Genomic DNA, 18,566 nt, shown 5'->3' with positions numbered 1-18,566 from the left:
TGTGATGGGTTGTTTAAAAAAAAAAAGCTGGAAATAAAGTCTATATGCTTCTCCAAATCAAACTCAAACTTTGGTGGATAAGTTGGACTGGAAACTCTTAAGAACATTGTTTCTTGGGACATTTCCAGTATATCCCATTTTTAGTCAAGATAGAAAAAAATTCACTGTGAAAGTATTCATAGCATTTTATGTGAAACCATGAAAATATAGAAGTTTTATTTGTTTTTCCAATGAAAAATTTTGAAATCTGAAAATCTTAATTTTTGGCTGAATTTCATGAAAGAAACTTCAGGTAGTCACAGGTAAACTTTAATCTGGCTTACTGAAATACAGTTTGTTTGTTTTTTTAAATAATATGAATTGCTCTCCTATGCACTATTTCTGTAGGCGTTTCTGTACTTTATCAGTAGTATATTTTTTGTTACTTGAATATTCATGTATGCTTGTAATGTCTTTAAGATATCAAAACCCTCACACGTACATACACACCCTCAGTTTGATTACTTACACACTTTTGATGCTCAAAGAGTATGACACAGACAGCCCTAAAGTTTCCATGGGTTAAATTGCTTGAGATAATATGTGGTATGAGACATACCTGCAAGAGGATATTTTCCTAACAATTGGCTTCAGTTACATCTTTAAAAAATGCCCAATTGCAGAATGTCAATCTGTCTGACAGTGTAAATCTCCTTAAAGCAATTTAATTCAGATTTAAAAAGATAACCAGGGCTTATACAGCAGAATGAGGGATCTGTTTCAAATCCATCACATTAACATTATCAGTAACCCACTATGACCCATGATTGAGTAGTTTTAATTAAGTTCAGTTAGAGTGTGTGGGGGAGGGGTGCTTCATTTAATTCTTCATTAATAGTTAAAGTGAATATTATAAATATCTCTATAACTTTCGTTGCTCAAACATCTTTCTTTTTTATTGGATTTATTGTTTTCCATGCTATAGAGCACTGCCATTTGGGGAACTCCAGTTCCCAGGAGCTTTAAGGCTACCCCACTTCCAGCACTATAAAACAGAGGCCTGCTGTTTTAATCACGCCTCTCTCTCTTTCAATGTTGTTTGCGCCCTGGTACAACCCATCTGCCTTGAATCTAGTGCTCCGCTGGGGCTGCACACATCTGCCAGCCAGACTACCTTCGTACACAATTACTCAATCCACCGTAAGGCTCTTTAATAGGAAACAAGTGTGACAACGGCAAGCCTCTTTTTTTTTTTTTTCCTTCTGCCTCTTAAACCACAGAGTCAAATAGCTCTAATAGAGATGAAGCTTGATAGATCCGCCCAGGTGTAGGTGAAATGGTAGAGCCTCAGGGGTAATAGATGCTGTGCTCTCGGGCTGAAGTTTAGCACTTTGTCCTGACCGGCTCTCAGGCAGCAGCGCGATGGGCTGCTCCTTGTACAGTTACAAAGTCAACGTGCTTCTCACCGCTCACGTTTATGCCTAATCCGGAGGGCAACCTGGAGCTAGGTAAGGATCGGCAGAACCACCCTTTGATTTCAGCGTGCGGACAAAGGACAGCAAATGAAGTAAGTGGAAAATTTATCTTTCCTTCTTTTATTTGGGAATTAATTAGGGATGTTTACTCTCAGGGAATCCTCTGAAGACTGTGCAAAAGTGAACTAGCAAAAAAACCTGTGTTGATAACCCTGTGGATTTCCTCCGGTTTCATTTTGCAACAGTGCCTTGGCGCTGTCACTGAAGCTTAGACTCCTCAAGTAACTTCCTCATTCAGAAAGTCTTGGAACTGAAATGTGGTGCTAATCATATTGCTAATTCAATCCTGTAACCTAGCATACTACCCTCTGTTTCTGGATGAAATGTCCTTTATTGCTGTCAAATGATGATGGGCAAGTGTTTTGTCATAGTTCTAAGAATAGGAAAATAATTATTTAAGAAGGCACATACTCTTCTTGAAGATGGATTTCAACTTTTACACATAGCTATTTGGTTACATCACTAATCAAACATTAATGGGAGAAATATGCTTGTAATTTTTCTTAAATGCATTCTATAGCTTGGTCCCTTACCAAAGAAGTCATCTTAAAAATTCTAAAAACAGTATTAAGCTGTAGCAGCCATGACAATGATAATGAATTTTTAAAACAAAACAAAACAAAAGGTCATTTGTCTAATAGCATAAGAAAAGGTATTAAAACCAGATGTGGCAAATCTCAACTTTGACTTTTTCGTCTTTCATGCTTGGTTTCAAGCAGCCTTCACATTGCGCTTACTTTGCATTTACAACTTTAGATTCACCATTAAACTATGTTTGAACTTGAAATTCAGATTTGATCTAAGCACAGCCCCGTTCCTTGAGCCCCCTACTCCAAGTTTTACTTGGCTATGGGGAGTCTTTTTACTATTATACCATATATCCTGAATTGTGTTAACAGGCTAACTGTGGTGGACTTTTCAGGTGGAATGTCAACCAATGTGAAAGAATGTGTTTGCTGTTTACATGTATGATGTTCCATGTAGGAAATAAGCACACGGGACATACGCCCTGACAAAGATTCCAGTTATGATTCCCAAATGCAGTCCATCAAATACTGCACAAAGATGATTATGTTAAAAGAGGATACAATAAAAACTCTCAGCACATCGTATCTATTTGTAGCCTTTTGAGGTTTTATCTTATTTTCTTAATTTAGGCATTTTTTTATTTAAAAAATTTGTCTGGAATGCATTGTCATCCCAAAAGACATTTCACATGCATAAGGTACATAGACAAGTGAAACTAGATAAAACATTGTTGCATTGTTTAAATAATTCCCCACTGGCTGCTGTTTTGCTTTTGTTTTCTAACTATTATAGATGGACATCATAAAATTGATGGTTTAAAAGCCATGACGGTAGAATCCTGATGACTCCTTTGTGTATTTTCAGAAATGATTTACCTTGGATAAAGTTGCTGCTATGAAAGGTTTAATTAATTACCAATAGTTAAATATATTTCTTTAACAATTGCATTTGACATTACTGATGGTGGAATAAACGCAGTTTAAAAGTCATCCTTCATGAAATACTTTAACCGACAATTGTTGGCATTGAATAGCGGTCAATGTCTACCCCCTACAGGGAGAGAATCTAATTTCACTGTGCCTTCGCCAGAACATGAATACCACAGAGTACAGTTCGCACATGTGAATGCTGTAACCGTGTCAATGACTCCAACAAGTGCCCCTTAATGAAAGGTCAGCTATGTGATTAATAGGAAGCCAGTTTGAATGGCTGGATCTCACTTCAGCACTGCATTTAGATTTGTTTCTTCTTGATTTACTTCATTTGTCTTTCAAAGTGTAATAAAAATCAAGTGGAACTATACCACACTTTTTAAAAAAACTTCATGAAAGTGAAAGTGAAGTCGCTCAGTCGTGTCCGACTCTTTGCAACCCTGTGGACTGTAGCCCACCAGGCTCCTCCTTCCATGGGATTCTCCAGGCAAGAATACTGGAGTGGGTTGCCATTTCCTTCTCCAGGGGATCTTCCTGACCCAGGGATTGAACCCAGGTCTCCCGCATTGCAGGCAGACGCTTTAACCTCTGAGCCACCAGGGAAGCCTTCATAGTTGATATTATATGATAGCAACACATTGGTTAGTATCTTTAGTTCATATAAAAAATAATAATTAAATGAAAAAGTCAAACCAATTATTGAGGGCATAGGATGATGAATGAGAATTTTATTCATTAAATAGAATATATATAACCTTTGCTTCAATTTCAGTTAATTTAATAAACTTTAAGAGGCACTCTGGGGGTGAAGATGGAGTGACAGAGGAAGAGTTTGATATTTTTACCTAAGATTTATTATGTTTCAGTGCTAACTATATGTTAGAAAGTGAATATAAATGCGTCACTTCTGCTGATAATTTTATGTCAGCAATAGTGAAATTTACTGAAGACTATAGCTAAATGGAATTGAAGACAGTGTAAACGTGGTGACCTCCTCAGAGAAGTACTTTAGTCATCTAAAGCTTATAATGGTGGCTTAGTTATAACTATTCCAATTAAGATTTCTGCTAGAAAGCATTATGGTAAAGTCCAATTTTAAAAAAATGCTTTTAAAGAGAACTGTATTTTGCTAATAAATACCATGTTAAAACTTGTGAATTCACAAATTAGATGGTCCTTAAATAAGGACCATTTCTTTTCATTTAACTATGTGTTTTGTGTCCCTGTGGCTTTATCTGTGTGTGTTTTCAAGATTGTAATGACTAATTAAGTAATACAAATAATGTGAGTATATATAGATATATATTAGATGTGAACATTCTATATGCTTGGAGGAAATTTTTTAGCAATCACAGGAATATATCAACTTATTCTAAGGAATATTCTTCTTTAAATAACTTTTTTTAACCTTAAATCAGCAATTACAGGATTTAATAACTCTATTTTCATTTATAATAAAGGAACTATATTACATATCAAGGCAGAAATTGTAGGAAAAAATACAATCCAATTTCAATGATCAATCAAGGAGGAAACAGTGTAGTTGACTTTATAATGGACACAGTACATCCTAGATGTCCTCCTGCCTTATCAATGATCGCAGCTGTATCTTCCACATACTGTTCTATTCAGGGTTCTATTTTTTGCTCTGAATTGGAAGCCACCTACTTCCAGATAGGGTACTAATGAATAACATGAGTTGGGAATTCCTCAAGGAACCAGACACTGTTCTGAGCATTTTGTGCACATTATTTATTTAGTTCTTAGAGCATACCAAACCAGGTAGTTTCTATTCATGTTTATAAATATAAAAATAGAGTGGTTTAAGGACTTGGCCAGTGTCACACAGCTAGTAGGTAGTGGAACTTGGGCTCAAATTAACTTCCTCCAAGGACAAATGTCTCCTCCAACCACTGGACTTTACTTCTCTAAAAAGTGACTTCATTTTCAGTACAGCTAATTTCATCTATGATCACTTTAAAAGGACTGCTCAATGAAAGGGATTTATAAATGGAAATAACATCCAATCAAACAATTTAAATAATTAAATGCCAATAAGCATGACCTCACTTCAAGTTACATCACTCATTCAGCACTTATAGATGCTACTACTTGTCATAGTTTTTTATTATAGGTAAAGAAGGAGTTGCATTTACACCCTAGACATTTGGGGAAGAACTGATCCATTCACTCTTACTCAGTTGCCAAATTTCCATTCCTATTAATACTGAGTCTCTGAGAAGAGTTTGTTTCCAGAGGGTATCTCCAACCACTGTTGACCACTGTTTCCATCCACTGTTGACTTTCAGAGGTGACTCTAATCACAGTGACCTCCAAAGAGAGTCACCAAAACACATTCCCCCCTCCAAGACACTGAAAAATAACAGCTCTAAGTTACTTACCCTCAGAGATTTTTAGGCCTCAGTTATTCAATAGGAACACCTGGATATTTATTTTTCTTTTTAAAGATAAAATGCTAATTGGATTTTTCCTTATCTGTGGATATATATATATATATGTGTGTATATATATATATATATTTTTGTCATGAGAACACAGCTTGGAAAGCACATATCTGAAAATTTTCACTTCATATACAGATTTTCCAAGGGCCTGCATCTGTGGTTTCTCTATCAGCAAAACACTTTCTCCCTAAGACAGACATTCATCAATATGATTGAGAGTATTTCTTGAGAGTATTGAGAGTAGAGAGACCAAAACCAAAATATTTTTGATAAAAATGCTCTATTTCATAACAAAACTTGTATCGTTATAGACTTATGTATTCACCCCCTGATAAAATCAGAATATTCAGTTTAAAAAGATTTTTTCAAGTCCGTATTATTAAAATTTTAAGCCAAACATTAGTTTCTTTTATAAACACAAGTAGATTTAGGCAAGGCAAATGAAATGAACATGAGGAAATGCCTTTAAAATGTTAACAACCTCTGCCCATTTTTTTCTGAAAAAGTAGGCAGATATGTTACTATAATTCTCACATATCCTTTTGGTTTTGATAAAAGGTATTTGAAAAAGATTCTTAAATATGATTGGCATATATAAAACCATAAACTATTATACAAAAGAAAAAGAAAAACATCATTTTTTTTTTCAAATTAATCTTAAGATCTTAGAAAAATTAATCCACGGTGACAAGATCTGAAAGTTCTAAATACCTTGAGGATTAATGATTACTTAAAAAACAGCAGTCAAAGACTTCTGTCATTATCATTACTCAAAGAAATCAACAGCCTAGCTCCTTGAAGTTAATCTGATCCTCATAAATCCTTTTTGAATTATCCAGAAGCTGCTTTTATTTGTAGACTCAGCTTGAGTGGGAGAGCCTTCCTATCCCCTATCCCAACTCTTTACTTGACCCATTCCCAACCTTACTCCAGGGCACCAGTTCACAATTATTTCTGATGCTGAGTATTACTGGTTCATGTTCTGGGAAATATTAGAAATACTTAGGTCATACTTTGTGCTGGTGGACAGTTCCACCTATATCTGGTGGTTGGCTATTGTTCAGTTACTCAGTCATGTCCAGTAGTTTGTGACCCTATGGACTGCAGCATGCTAGGTTTCCCTGTCCTTCACCATCCCCTGGAGTTTGCTCAAATTCACGTCCATTGAGTTGGTGATGCCATCAAGCCATCTCATCCCCTTTTGTCCCCTTCTCCTCCTTCCTTCAATCTTTCCCAGCATCAGGGTCTTTTCCAATGAGTTGGCTCTTCGCATCAGGTGGCCAAAGTTTTGGAACTTCAGCCTCAGAATCAGTCCCTCCAATAAATGTTTAGGATTGATTTCCTTTAGGTGGTGGTTGGCCATCTCTACTCACTTCCCCAGCTTCATACATCCTGAATCCCAAGACAGCAATCAACTACAACTCAACTCATGATCCTTCCTTTTCTATGAAGGGTTCTCATTCCCAGTTTTCCTACACCTGTCAGACTCCTGGCCACCTTGTTTCTATTTCTGTAGCCAATATCCAAGAGTTCTTGGTTTCTGTTCCTGCTTAGCAATACATATTCTCTTCATTTTAGGCCCATTGAAACCTGTAACCTATTTTGAGCAGGACATGAAGTTTTCATTTTGTAATAAAGTACTATTTATCATAGCTCTATGTTTAAAGTATGTTTTGTTAAAATATTTTAAATATGTTAAAGCTCTGTCTGTAGGCTTCCTGATAGGCTTATGTTTAAAGTAAAAGTTGCAGGTGTGACTAACTCAAGAATTCAGAGACATCTAATTAGCAGACAACTTCATTTTGTTTTATTCCTTAATATTGTACATTCAAATCTGGATGAATAGCAGAAAGAGATGATTAGTTTTCTATTGGTATTACTATTAGAAGTTTGAGGTTTTTGACTCTGTTTCTGGCCAGATGTGCTGATATGCTTAAATTTTACATGCTAGATAATCATTTTCCCAATAAATAGTATTTTCAATCATTCTAGAGTTTATTCTCCCTAGATTAAACCTATGCTATTAATTGTGTGTATACATTTTAGCATTTTAATTACACTTGACTCAATTATAAATCTAAAATTCTGCATAAGTGGGTCACTGAATGTGAAGTAAAACACTGGGGTGAGATACTGTTTTTGACAATTTGTAGTTCATTTTCCAAATGTGGAGAATGTGCATGATGTGACATTTTGGTGATTTACATGTGGAAGAATTTTGCAAAGTTCTTTGTAAAGTTTCCAGGAAGAATTTTGAAATTTTATCATATGACAAAAACATATGAAAAGGCACAAATCATATATATGAGGCTTCACACAAGACTACCAGGCTTTTAAAAGGATTTTGTATGTAGTGCAGCACTATATGTTTGATGTAATTTTTATATCACAGAAAGCTTAATATTTATCTTCTCCCTTTGATTAAAATATATTTCAATGATGTTTAATCAGAAAACTTGTATCTGAATCTGAGTTACACTTAACAGTAAGTTTAAATAAATAATTATTTCCTGGGCCAAACAACAAGCATTCTCAAACCTTTTTCCAAATTGTAAATTTAATGAAGAATTCATATTCGATTATTGTCATTTCTTAATGTGTCCCTTCCTTGCCCAATTTTGAATAATTTAAGTAATGAAAGAAAGTAGATAATTGAAAAAAGTGTTTACAATTGAAGATGGCTCATTTTTACCATGGGTAAAATTTTTCTAGTGATTCTAATTTTTATCAGAAGAATAGAGCTAAACAGTTCATAAAAGATCAAATTGTCATGAAAAAGGGGAAAGCATGTTGTTAGTCCTTTATCCACAGGTAGATAATGTGAAGTTTGAGAAGATTAATTTAAGGAAAGCATGTTGTTAGTCCTTTATCCACAGGTAGATAATGTGAAGTTTGAGAAGATTAATTTAAGGATCGTATGTGTGCTCAGTTGCTCAGTCATTTCCAACTCTTTGTGACCCCATGAACTGTAACTCACCAGACTCCTCTGTTCACGGAATTTTCCAGGCGAGAATAGTGGAGCTGTTTGACATTTCCCACTCCAAGGTATCTTCCCAAAAAGGAATAGACCCTGGGTCTCTTGTATCTTCCTGCATTGGCAGGTGGATTCTTTATCACTTTGCCACCTGGGAAGTCCCCAGTTTAAGGAGTAGTATTGCATATGTCTATCCTGTCTACAAAAGCATACCTCACTTTATGGTTCCAGTTATTGCAGAGACCTGATGTCATTTGTTGTTTTGGTTTTGTTTCTAAAACATTTAAAACATTTCTGCCTTCTCTGTAAACTTTAAACACTATACACACATACACACCAACCAATTTTGAAGGGTTGAAAAATGTCTAGATTCATTAATTAAAATATCTGAGGAATTTTTGTGTCCTTTATATTTGACTAAATTAGAAAGGTAAAGACTACACTTTGATGGACTAAAACTCAGAGTCAATTATATAGCTGCTTAATATAAACAAGGCTTTATATGAGATAGGCATAGAATTGCTTCCAGAGCTCAGTATACTATAATAGTTCTGGAGAAACACTTTTGATATGGGAAGAGGCTAATAGGGCCCATCATGGCACATCAGCTGTGGCCACAGTGGTAACGTTATATGTGACCACACATGAGGTAAACATGCCTTTGGGGAAGGATGTGAAGTGGCAGGAAGGAAGCAGTGTAATGAGCAGATGATATCTTTTGAGTTCCTATAACATAATCATTAGCATTTAAGAATTAACTCCAGCTATTTTTATCTGAAAGGACTATGGGTTGGACAGTTTTAGAGCATCTTGAGTACTTTTATTACTGTGGTTGTCAGTGTTAATTACTGGATTTTAAAAGTACTACTAAGAAGTTTAAATAGTGATACTTAAGTAAATGAATGCTAAGAAACTATATGCATTCAGGTTGAATCCATTAGTTTACTGTTTAGTAACAGATATTAACTATACAGTTATTATAAAATGTGTGTACATTGTCTTATAATGTGTAGATAATTTACCAAAAGTTCATAGGTTTTACTTGCCATAAGTTCAAATTAACAGTATGACCATGGTCATGTCTTCAATTACACTACCTCAAAAATTTCAACCATAAAACAAAAAGTTTGAAATAGATGATGTATATAGTTCCTCTTATGACTAATTTTTAATATTTTTCATATATATTACTTCATTTATGATATTTAACATTAATCAATAGTAGTACATAAAACATAATTTAACAGTAAACTTTTCGTGAAAAAATTACTCTTACAAACATATATGTTGATTTTTAAAGTTTATTTTTATGATACATTTTAAAGGACTTGGTCAATCTTGACTGAATTAATAAAGTCTTGAGTAATTAAATATCCTCAAGTTACTTGAATGTTAAAAAATGAGGGCATTGATTCAGTTAATTTTGCTAGCTAGCTTCTGTTAAGTGCTTATCATGAATTAAGGAATTCAAATGCATTTCTTAGACTTTAAATAGATGATAATTTGGCTTTTTTCTATTAAAGATAATTTTTTATTCTGTCAAGCCATAGACATCATAATCAAATGGAGGTGGTACAATGTAATTAGCTGAAAATAGTTAACATAATTTATCTTTAATTATGTATAATAAGAAAAAAAACATGAAACCATATTAAGGATGCTATTTCTTAAAGAAATATGAAAATGTATTATTATTTCATATTCCTTTTTGAAATCAAAATTATAAATCTTTAGAAAATTTCTCAGATGTGTACAGAAGTTCTGTTACATGTTTTTTCTATTCATTGCGTTTTTTATTTGAAATATTAAGTTTTAATATCAACTCTCTTAATTTGGGGCTTCAAAATCTTCAGATTTCCAGTTTCTGCAGAACCTGAACTTGTGCCCAAAGCACAGTTTTCAGTTCAACGATCTCTATGCTCCAAAATAGCCTTTATTCTTCGGCTAGCTATCATTATTCACTGTCCTCCTCCTGGTAACTCCTAAATCAAAGCACTCATTCCATTGCTGTAGTAATGACAGCTGGCCAATTTACACAGACACAGCAGATTGAAAGGACAGTTTGGATACCTCTAATTAATAAAATTTCACCCTTTCCGAGGTGTTTACATTTTATTAAAAGCTTGGCTCTAATTCAAAAAAGGTCTCTAATGTTTTAGCTTCAGAAAAATTCACAAATTCTTGAATTTCAGAAACAGGGCTGAGCACCCTTCCATTCCACCTCTGAGTGACCTTCTGCCTCAGGCAGGCCCTGACCCAGGAAGCTGTTTCCTGACCAAAACCCCCACTATCAGGAGATCAAGATCTGCTACAATTCAGTGTCAGTTTTTGGTTCTCCTTTACTTTTGTCTGATTTAAGTTCACGCCCTAAACATTTTGGGGCTTCCCTAGTGGCTGAGTCGGTAGAGAATCTGCCTGCAATGCAGGAGACCCAGGTTCAATCTCTGGATTGGGAAAATCCCCTGGAGAAGAGAATGGCTACCCACTCCAGTATTCTTGCCTGGAGAATTCCATGGACGGAGGAGTCTGGCAGGCTATAATCCAGGGGGTCACAAAGAGTTGGAGATGACAGAGTGACTAACACTTTCTAAAATTCTGAAGTTAACCAAGGGGGAAGAAACTTATTGAATGAAAATATTCTTTAAGAGAAATCTTCAAATTTACTTTTAATGACTATGCGTATGTAAGAGTCTATTTTTCACCTTCTGTACCATTCCAAGGGTTCCTCCTTAGCCCCTAACCCCCACATTCTCCATCCCTAGCATATATTTCAAAATCAGTTGGAAATACAGGGGGAGTGAAAAAAAATTTAAAAAATACAATATACTCTGTCTGAATGTTGCTAATTGAGTGAAAGTGAGGCTGCTCAATGTTGCCAGTGGCTACTGCGGAGATGAACATTAATCTTGTTTTAGTAAACTTCATTTATGTAATTAATCATGTTGTCATTCAGAGGTTAGTGATGGAGTTTGCCTTGGATAACTGCCGGATACTTCAGAGCCTTACACTAGCCTAAACTTTTCAGATGTGCCTCATCTAAGTAAGTTTAAATAGAAATCGAAGTTAGTGTGCTGAAGTTATTGTCTCTAGTCATTTTTGTTGTTATTGCTGTCTTGCTTTAAACTGATCTTGAGAGTTTCCATGTAAAAAGAACTGTAAAGCTTTGCCAAATACAAGTCTGTGTGCCTGATGCACAGTGAAATGAAATAAACCAAAAGTTGAAGTTAGGAGCCGAGGCTTATTGTAGGGCCAAGCAAGGGGATTGGGTAGCTAAGCTCAAAAGACACAAAATCTCTGATGGTTTTCAGGGAAGCATTTTTTAACATACAAAATTTGGGCTGAGGGCTGCAGAGTCTGTGACATTCTTCTGATTGATTGGTGGTGAGGGTAACAGGGCCATGTTCCAGGAAACATGAGCTGAGTCTGAAGTTACCATCCCCACCTGGGTAGGGACTTTTGTTGTTATTCAGTCATTCAGTCATGTTTGATTCTTTGCAACCCCATGGACTGCAGCACACCAGGCTTCCCAGTCCTTCACTATCTCCTGGAATTTGCTCAAACTCCTGTCCATAGTGTCGGTGTTGCCATCCAACTATCTTTGTCATCCCCTTCTCCCACTGCCTTCAGTCTTTTCCAGATCAGAGTCTATTCTAATGACTCAACTCTTCACATCAGGTGGCTGAAGCTGAAGTATTGGAACTTCAGCTTCAGCATCAGTACTTTTTTTTAGGATTGATCTTCTTTAGGATTGACTGGTTTGACTCTTTTCTGTCCAAAGGACTTTCAAGGGTTTTCTCAGAGACCACAGTTCAAAAGCATCAATTCTTCCATACTCAGCCTTCTTTCAACTCTCACATAAATACATGACAACTGAAAAAACCATAGCTTTGACTATATGGACTTTTGTCGGCAAAGCAGTGTCTCGGCTCTTTAATATACTGTCTAGGTTTGTCATAGCTTTTCTTCCAAGGAGTAAGCATCTTTTAATTCCATGGCTACAGTTATCATCCACAGTGATTTTGGAGCCTAAGAAAATAAAGTCTGTCATTATTTCCATTGTTTCCCCCAAAATTTGCTGTGAATGATGGGACCGGATGCCAAGATCTTTGTTTTTTGAATGCTGAGTTTTAAGCCGGCTTTCTTACTCTCCTCTTTTGCCTTCATCAAGAGGCTTTCTGGTCCTCTTTACTTACTGCCATTAGGGTGGTATCATCTGTATATCTTAAGTTATTGATATTTATCCCAGCAATCTTGATTCCAGCTTGTGCTTCTTCCAGCCCAGCGTTTCTCATGATGTACTCTGCATAGAAGTTAAATAAGCAGGGTGACAATATCCAGTCTTGATGTCCTTTCCCAATTTTGAACCAGTCCATTGCTCCATGTCCAGTTCTAACTGTTGCTTCTTGACCTGCACACAGATTTCTCAGGAGGCAGGTCAGGTGGTCTCATATTCCTATCTCTTGAAGAATTTTCCACGGTTTGTTGTGATCCACACAGTCAAAGGCTTTAGCATAGTCAATGAAGCAGAAGTAGATGCTTTTCTGGAATTCTCTTGCTTTTTCTACGATCCAAAGGATGTTGGCAGTTTGATCTCTGGTTCCTCTGCCTTTTCTAAATCCACCTTGAACATCTGGAAGTTCTCAGTTGACACACTATTTAAGTATAGCTTGAAGAATTTTGAGCATTACCTTGCTACCATGTAAAATGAGTACAATTGTGCAACAGCTGGAGCATTCTTAGGCATTCCTAGTCTTCGGGATTGAAATGAAAATTGACCTTTCCCAGTTCTATGGCCACTGCTGAGTTTTCCAATTTTGCTAGCACATGTAGTGCAGCACTTTAACAACATCATCTTTTAGGATTTGAAATAGTTCAGCTGGAATCCCATCACCTCCACTAGCTTTGTTTGTACTGATGCTTTCTAATTACCACTTGAATTTGCACTCCAGGATATCTGGTCCTAGGGGAGTGATCACACCATCGTGGTTATCTGGGTTATTAATCTCTTTTTGTATAGTTCTGTGTATCTTGCCACCTCTTCTTGTCACTTCCACTGTATAATCATAAGGGATTTGACTTGGATCATATTGAATGGCCTAGTGTTTTTCCTTACTTTCTTCAGTTTAACTGAATTTTGCAATGAGGAGTTCATGATCTGAGCCACAGTCAGCCCTCAGTCTTATTTTTGCTGCCTGTATAGAGCTTCTCTATCTTTGGCTGTAAAGAATATAATCAGTCTGATTTCGATATTGACCATCTGGTGATGTCCATATGTAGAGTTGTCTCTTGTGTAGTTTGTAGAGTGAAGAGGTGGCCTTACTTCCTCAGTAAAACTCATTGTTACATATATTCCTTGAGGAGGAACCAGATCCTGTTTTCTTCTTTGTACTGTTTCTTGATTGCTTCTCTTTGTTTTTGCCTTCCCTTACTTCTTAGAAACTGTTTGAGTTGGTCCTTTGGTGAAACTCAGGGATGGTCTAGGGGGCGGAAACCTTTTTCCTACAAATAAGAAACAGTGAACAAGGAAAGGCATTTGTACTCAGGAGGGCCCCACTCAAAAGGAATATTTTTATCTATTGAACTTTACTTATTAATATTAGTGCTAAATTGTTCATGCACTCTTTATCTTCTGCTCGGTAGTATACCTTCCTGCTTTGAATTTTGTAATATGTATCTTCATTGTTGTTGTTGTTGTTGTTTAGTTGATAATTCATGTCTGATTCTTTTGCAGTCCCATGGACTGTAGCCCACCAGGCTCCTCTGTCCATGGAATTCCCAACCCAGGGAATGAACTTGCATCTCCCACATTGGCTGATGGGTTTTTTACCACTGTGCCACCAGGGAAGGCCATAACATGTATTACCTGTGTCATTTACTTTATAGCTCTTTGTACTGAGATTTTCATATTTCCATATCTGGTTCCATTCCCTGCTAGAGGATAAACTTCATGGACACAGGCCATGGCTTCTACGTGCTACACTGTCATGACAAAGTAGGTGTTCACTAAATTCTTGATAGAGAATGGGCAATTCTGCTCCGTAAATGTAGATTGAAGGGTCTTTACCTTCATTCTCTATGCTTCATTTTCTGTTTAATTGGCTATTAGCTGGAACTGATTGATAGACATGAAGACTTTTTTTAAGAGAATTGGCAGCTATGTAAATATAGCACTTAACCTTAAGCACTCAGCCATTAACCTTAATCACTGTCCATTAACCTTAAAGCACCCCAGGTTTCTCCCTTTACAATCCCCCAAAGCAGACCCCCTGAATGCATTTTTGTAGCATGGAAAAGAATCTTAGTAGAATGCTTTTATTGTTCTGTGAGTGGCTATAAAAACATATTTGAAAGAGAACATTTGACTCCATTTCTTTGCCTAGATAGTAATTTATTTTCCAGGTGTTCAAAGATTCAAAATTGGAAAATTTGAGGAGCTTGTTAGTATATATTTGAGAAAAAGACAAAACAATGCTTTTTTTAAATGAACCACTTATAAGGTTTATAATCACTGCAGTGTCATATCACTTTCTAAAAACCTATAAATTTATGAAAAAATAAATAAACTTTTCCTATAGTTCTTGCTAAAATATTATTTAGTATTAACTCCAGACATGGAAAAATAACCAGTTATTTCAAGAATAATGACTGCCTGAAATATATTCTATCCAATTTCAGATAATAACCAAGAGAAGGCTAAATGGAATTTTTTCTTTAAAAACAATGCTTTAAATTTGTTCTTGGAAGTTTTCTTGTTTATAGATATAACCAATACTGTTGAAATAATAGCACCCATTTTCACAATCCTTTGTAGTCTGCAAAATTTATATTTTCTCTTTTGGGTGTCTCAGGAGAAGTATGTATAATAGCAATAATTGTTATTGGAAAGAAAATGTTGTGTTAATTAATGTATTCCAATTCATTGTGTTTGTTTTATATTGTGGCTTTATTTTTGCCAAGATATACATTCACAACCCTTATAAATGTAGTAAAATAATGTTACAAATTTGCAAAAAGTTTTGTATGTAATTTTATATGCAGTTTTGTTTTACAGCTTCAGTCTTAAAAGGAAAACAATAAGTCAGAGAAGTTCTCATTGTATTCTGAACATAATACATCTTAGGATGGTGGCTGGGGCTGAAGGAGGCACAAAGAGCACCTTGCTGTATTCAGGAAAGCAACTTGATACTAATGGACTGATTATTTTTAGATTTGCAAAAGTGCTCAGTTTTGCTGCAAGTCCCAGAGGGAACTGATACTAGGATGTGTGAGCAACTGAGGGCAGAGTAGGGTCTCCTTTACAACTGCATTTCAAGGCACATTTTATGAATGTGAAATCTCATTGGAAAAACAAGCCAGTGTAACACTATGACTTCAACTCTAGAAGGATGTTAGCTCAACATCAACTGGTTAGCAGTTCCCTTGGAATTTACAGTTACCTGAGAAAGAAGGTGATAGTGAGAGGGAGACTTGGCCGGAGAGTCTGAAGGAGCTCCACAAAGGCAAACCAAATCCAATACTGACCATGCGTTTTGAGAATTAATCAATAGCTTTCATAGACATTACTCTCCATATGTTTACTTCACTCTGAGCATTTTTGTCATTTGTTCATTCATGACCCAGAGGATGCTCTTACAGGTATAAGATCCTAAGGCTGTAGCAATAAGCTGTTTTGTTTTATATTTAATAGCTTTCATATTCCCATGTCACTATATATAGCTTAGACATATCTGTATACATTAACATTGTTTTGACACAATGTAATGAAAAATAGATGCAGATTTAGCTCTGACCTTGAGCAAATAACTGGAAGTAAATTTCTGTCCATCTTTGTAGACCTTTCCAATGCATACATTTATTCTTTTAGTAACATTACTTGAGGAACCTTGTTACTTCAAGTGCATTTTTTGTCATTTCTGTTATTGAATCAGTATTGTAAACATATGTGGGATGTATTTTTTAGTTATTTTATTTTTACAAACATGTTGCAGTTACTGTTCTATAATGCTTTTTGCTTGCAGAGGGACAACTAGGAATAATACAAGTTTCTTTAAGATGAATTGAATATTAAATGCTGTCATAGAGGCTGGATACTGGAAAACTGACTAAAATGTTCCTAATTTTTCTTCCTATAGAACTTGGTTAGGAATAAGTAGTAATGGTAGCCATGTCCCTAAGTTATAAGAAATAGTTAAGTTTATGATAACACTATTAAGTGCAAATTAAACTATCTGGACATCAAGCAAGTTAATGTCTTACACTGGGTTCTCAGGGGCAGTTTAAAGTCTGGATTATAACAAATGTAAATTATTTTCTATGCTTTTAATGTATCACTTTTTGGGGTATTTGTTAGTTTGCATGAGAAACACAAGATTGTAATAATTTAGTAGATGATATTTGTTATGTTTATCTTTTAACTTGGGCACCTCAATGCCTTGCATATATTAGACATTCATATTATTTGTTGAATAAATTAATTATTCTGATTAAACACTGACTAATTTAATAAAGCTTAACTTCAAAGTTTATCACTCTACTGATTATTAGCTCTAAATGTTAGCTCTACATTTGAGTAGCTGCAACATATTTAAAACATTATTTTTGTAACTCACTTTTCTTTTTTTCTTATTTTTGAAAAGATTCTTAAATTTTCTGTGAGATTGACTTTATTTTCATGCTCTTCCAAAATGAATTTTAACCTAGATTTGTATTAAAACTGGAGATATTCTTATCAGGAGAGCAAAGCAGCTGATAAGATTAATGCTGAAGCATTTTAGAGAAAACTACAAAGGTAGAGGCTATTCTATAAGGAGGAATAGGGAGGAGAGCTGTTTTGCTTTGACCCTTGTGTTTCAAGTGAGAACAGGAATGAGTGCCCAGGTAATCAGGAGTTGTGTAAGTAAATCCATATTTCTGTGCATATCACCCATCAGCTAACAAAATATTTGTTCAACTCTAATTACTTATCAAATACTGAGGAAAAGAAAATAAATAGGGATCTTTCCTTCCTACTTCCCAACTAAACCACCAGGTTGCATGTCATGTGAATTTTCTTCCTTAAAACTGTACTTGAAATTCATTTGATTTTATCTGTAAAAGAGTTAGGTCAGAGTGTCCTGCCCAGCCCAGTGAAGTCTGTTTCAACATCTATGTGACTGCATTTTCTCACTTGATATTTTTTTAAACATTAAGTAGGAAGGAATTTAAGAAAATGGCATCTGTTTCATATGGGTTTTTCAACCTTAAGACAAGAAGTCAACACACCAACCATCACTCTAAAACCAATGACAAGAAACAGTATAACAACTCATCACATGCACAGACACCCTTGCACCAAATGAACAAACAAACACACAGCAGATATAAAAAGCAAACCAACTGCAAAAACAATTTCTGCCTCTCTAACAACTCGTTGCAAAATAAATCTCCAATTGAATGTGTATTATCAAAATACACTTTAACCAGGGAGTGTGAAAGGGGCTATACCTCGCTGCCCGGCCCCCGCAACACTCCTGGGACGCAGCACTCCTGGGGGTGGGGGTGAGAACTCTGGCGCCTTGAGCCCATCTGAGGCCTTCTGAAAGAAAAATGATGTCACAGATGTTTCACTGTTTTTTCCTCATCCTCTTTATTTCATTCTCTTGTGCTGTTAAAGATTTTGCCTCTCTTTCCAGTCTCTTCTCATTTTTTTAAACTTCTCACATTTCTCCAATGCTCTCTGATTCCTTTAAACAGAGGGACAGTTCTCCTGACCCAGTATAAACATTCATTCCCACTGGTCCTTTGTACTTTTTTCTCAATTTTTTGCCATGGACGGGGCTTTTCCCCCCAGGGTAAACGTGCAGGTGTAGGGATCATCACCTGTACTTGCCCTACCTAGGGATTTGCTGAAAAACACTGGCTATTAATTAGCATTTTATGATGTGCTTTGCACCCTTCAGAGGAAACTATGTAAGTGCCAAATAGTAATAATTCAGCTCTCTTCTCTCCTTCGGGTTCTGTATGCACCAGTTCTCACCCTCCTGAGGAGGAAAAAGGTCGTATACCTTATTATACCTACCTACAAGATAACACTATCAAGTGTAAAAGCTGCTACAAAGAGGAATAGTTGTACTCATTTCAAAATGATTTTTAATACTTCTCTGGAAAAAAAGAG

The 18,566-nt window shown here is 35.7% G+C and overlaps 1 protein-coding gene across 3 annotated transcripts in view; it reads left to right on the top strand.

Annotated features, from left to right (window-relative positions):
- The first annotated feature begins 1,021 nt into the window (after positions 1-1,021).
- The window catches only part of SEMA3A (semaphorin 3A), a 553,854-nt gene continuing 536,309 nt past the window's right edge, over positions 1,022-18,566 (top strand). For 2 of the 3 annotated variants that reach the window (XM_086398571.1, XM_086398572.1), the window contains exon 1: positions 1,022-1,546. Coding sequence is in view for 1 of the 3 variants with exons in the window: in XM_086398570.1 (XP_086254696.1) it covers positions 1,457-1,546 (90 nt within the window). In the remaining 2 variants the exon portion in view is untranslated. The remainder of the gene's footprint in view (positions 1,547-18,566) is intronic. The other variant, XM_086398570.1, reaches the window with a different exon arrangement.

The sequence above is a fragment of the Bos grunniens genome, chromosome 4 (assembly GCF_055505025.1).
Source record: "Bos grunniens cultivar Pamir isolate PY7600 chromosome 4, Bosgru_T2T1.0, whole genome shotgun sequence".
In the NCBI taxonomy this organism is placed as follows: Eukaryota; Metazoa; Chordata; class Mammalia; order Artiodactyla; family Bovidae; genus Bos; species Bos grunniens.
Note: the sequence above shows the minus strand (reverse complement) of the source record. Positions and strands in the feature narration are given on the sequence as shown.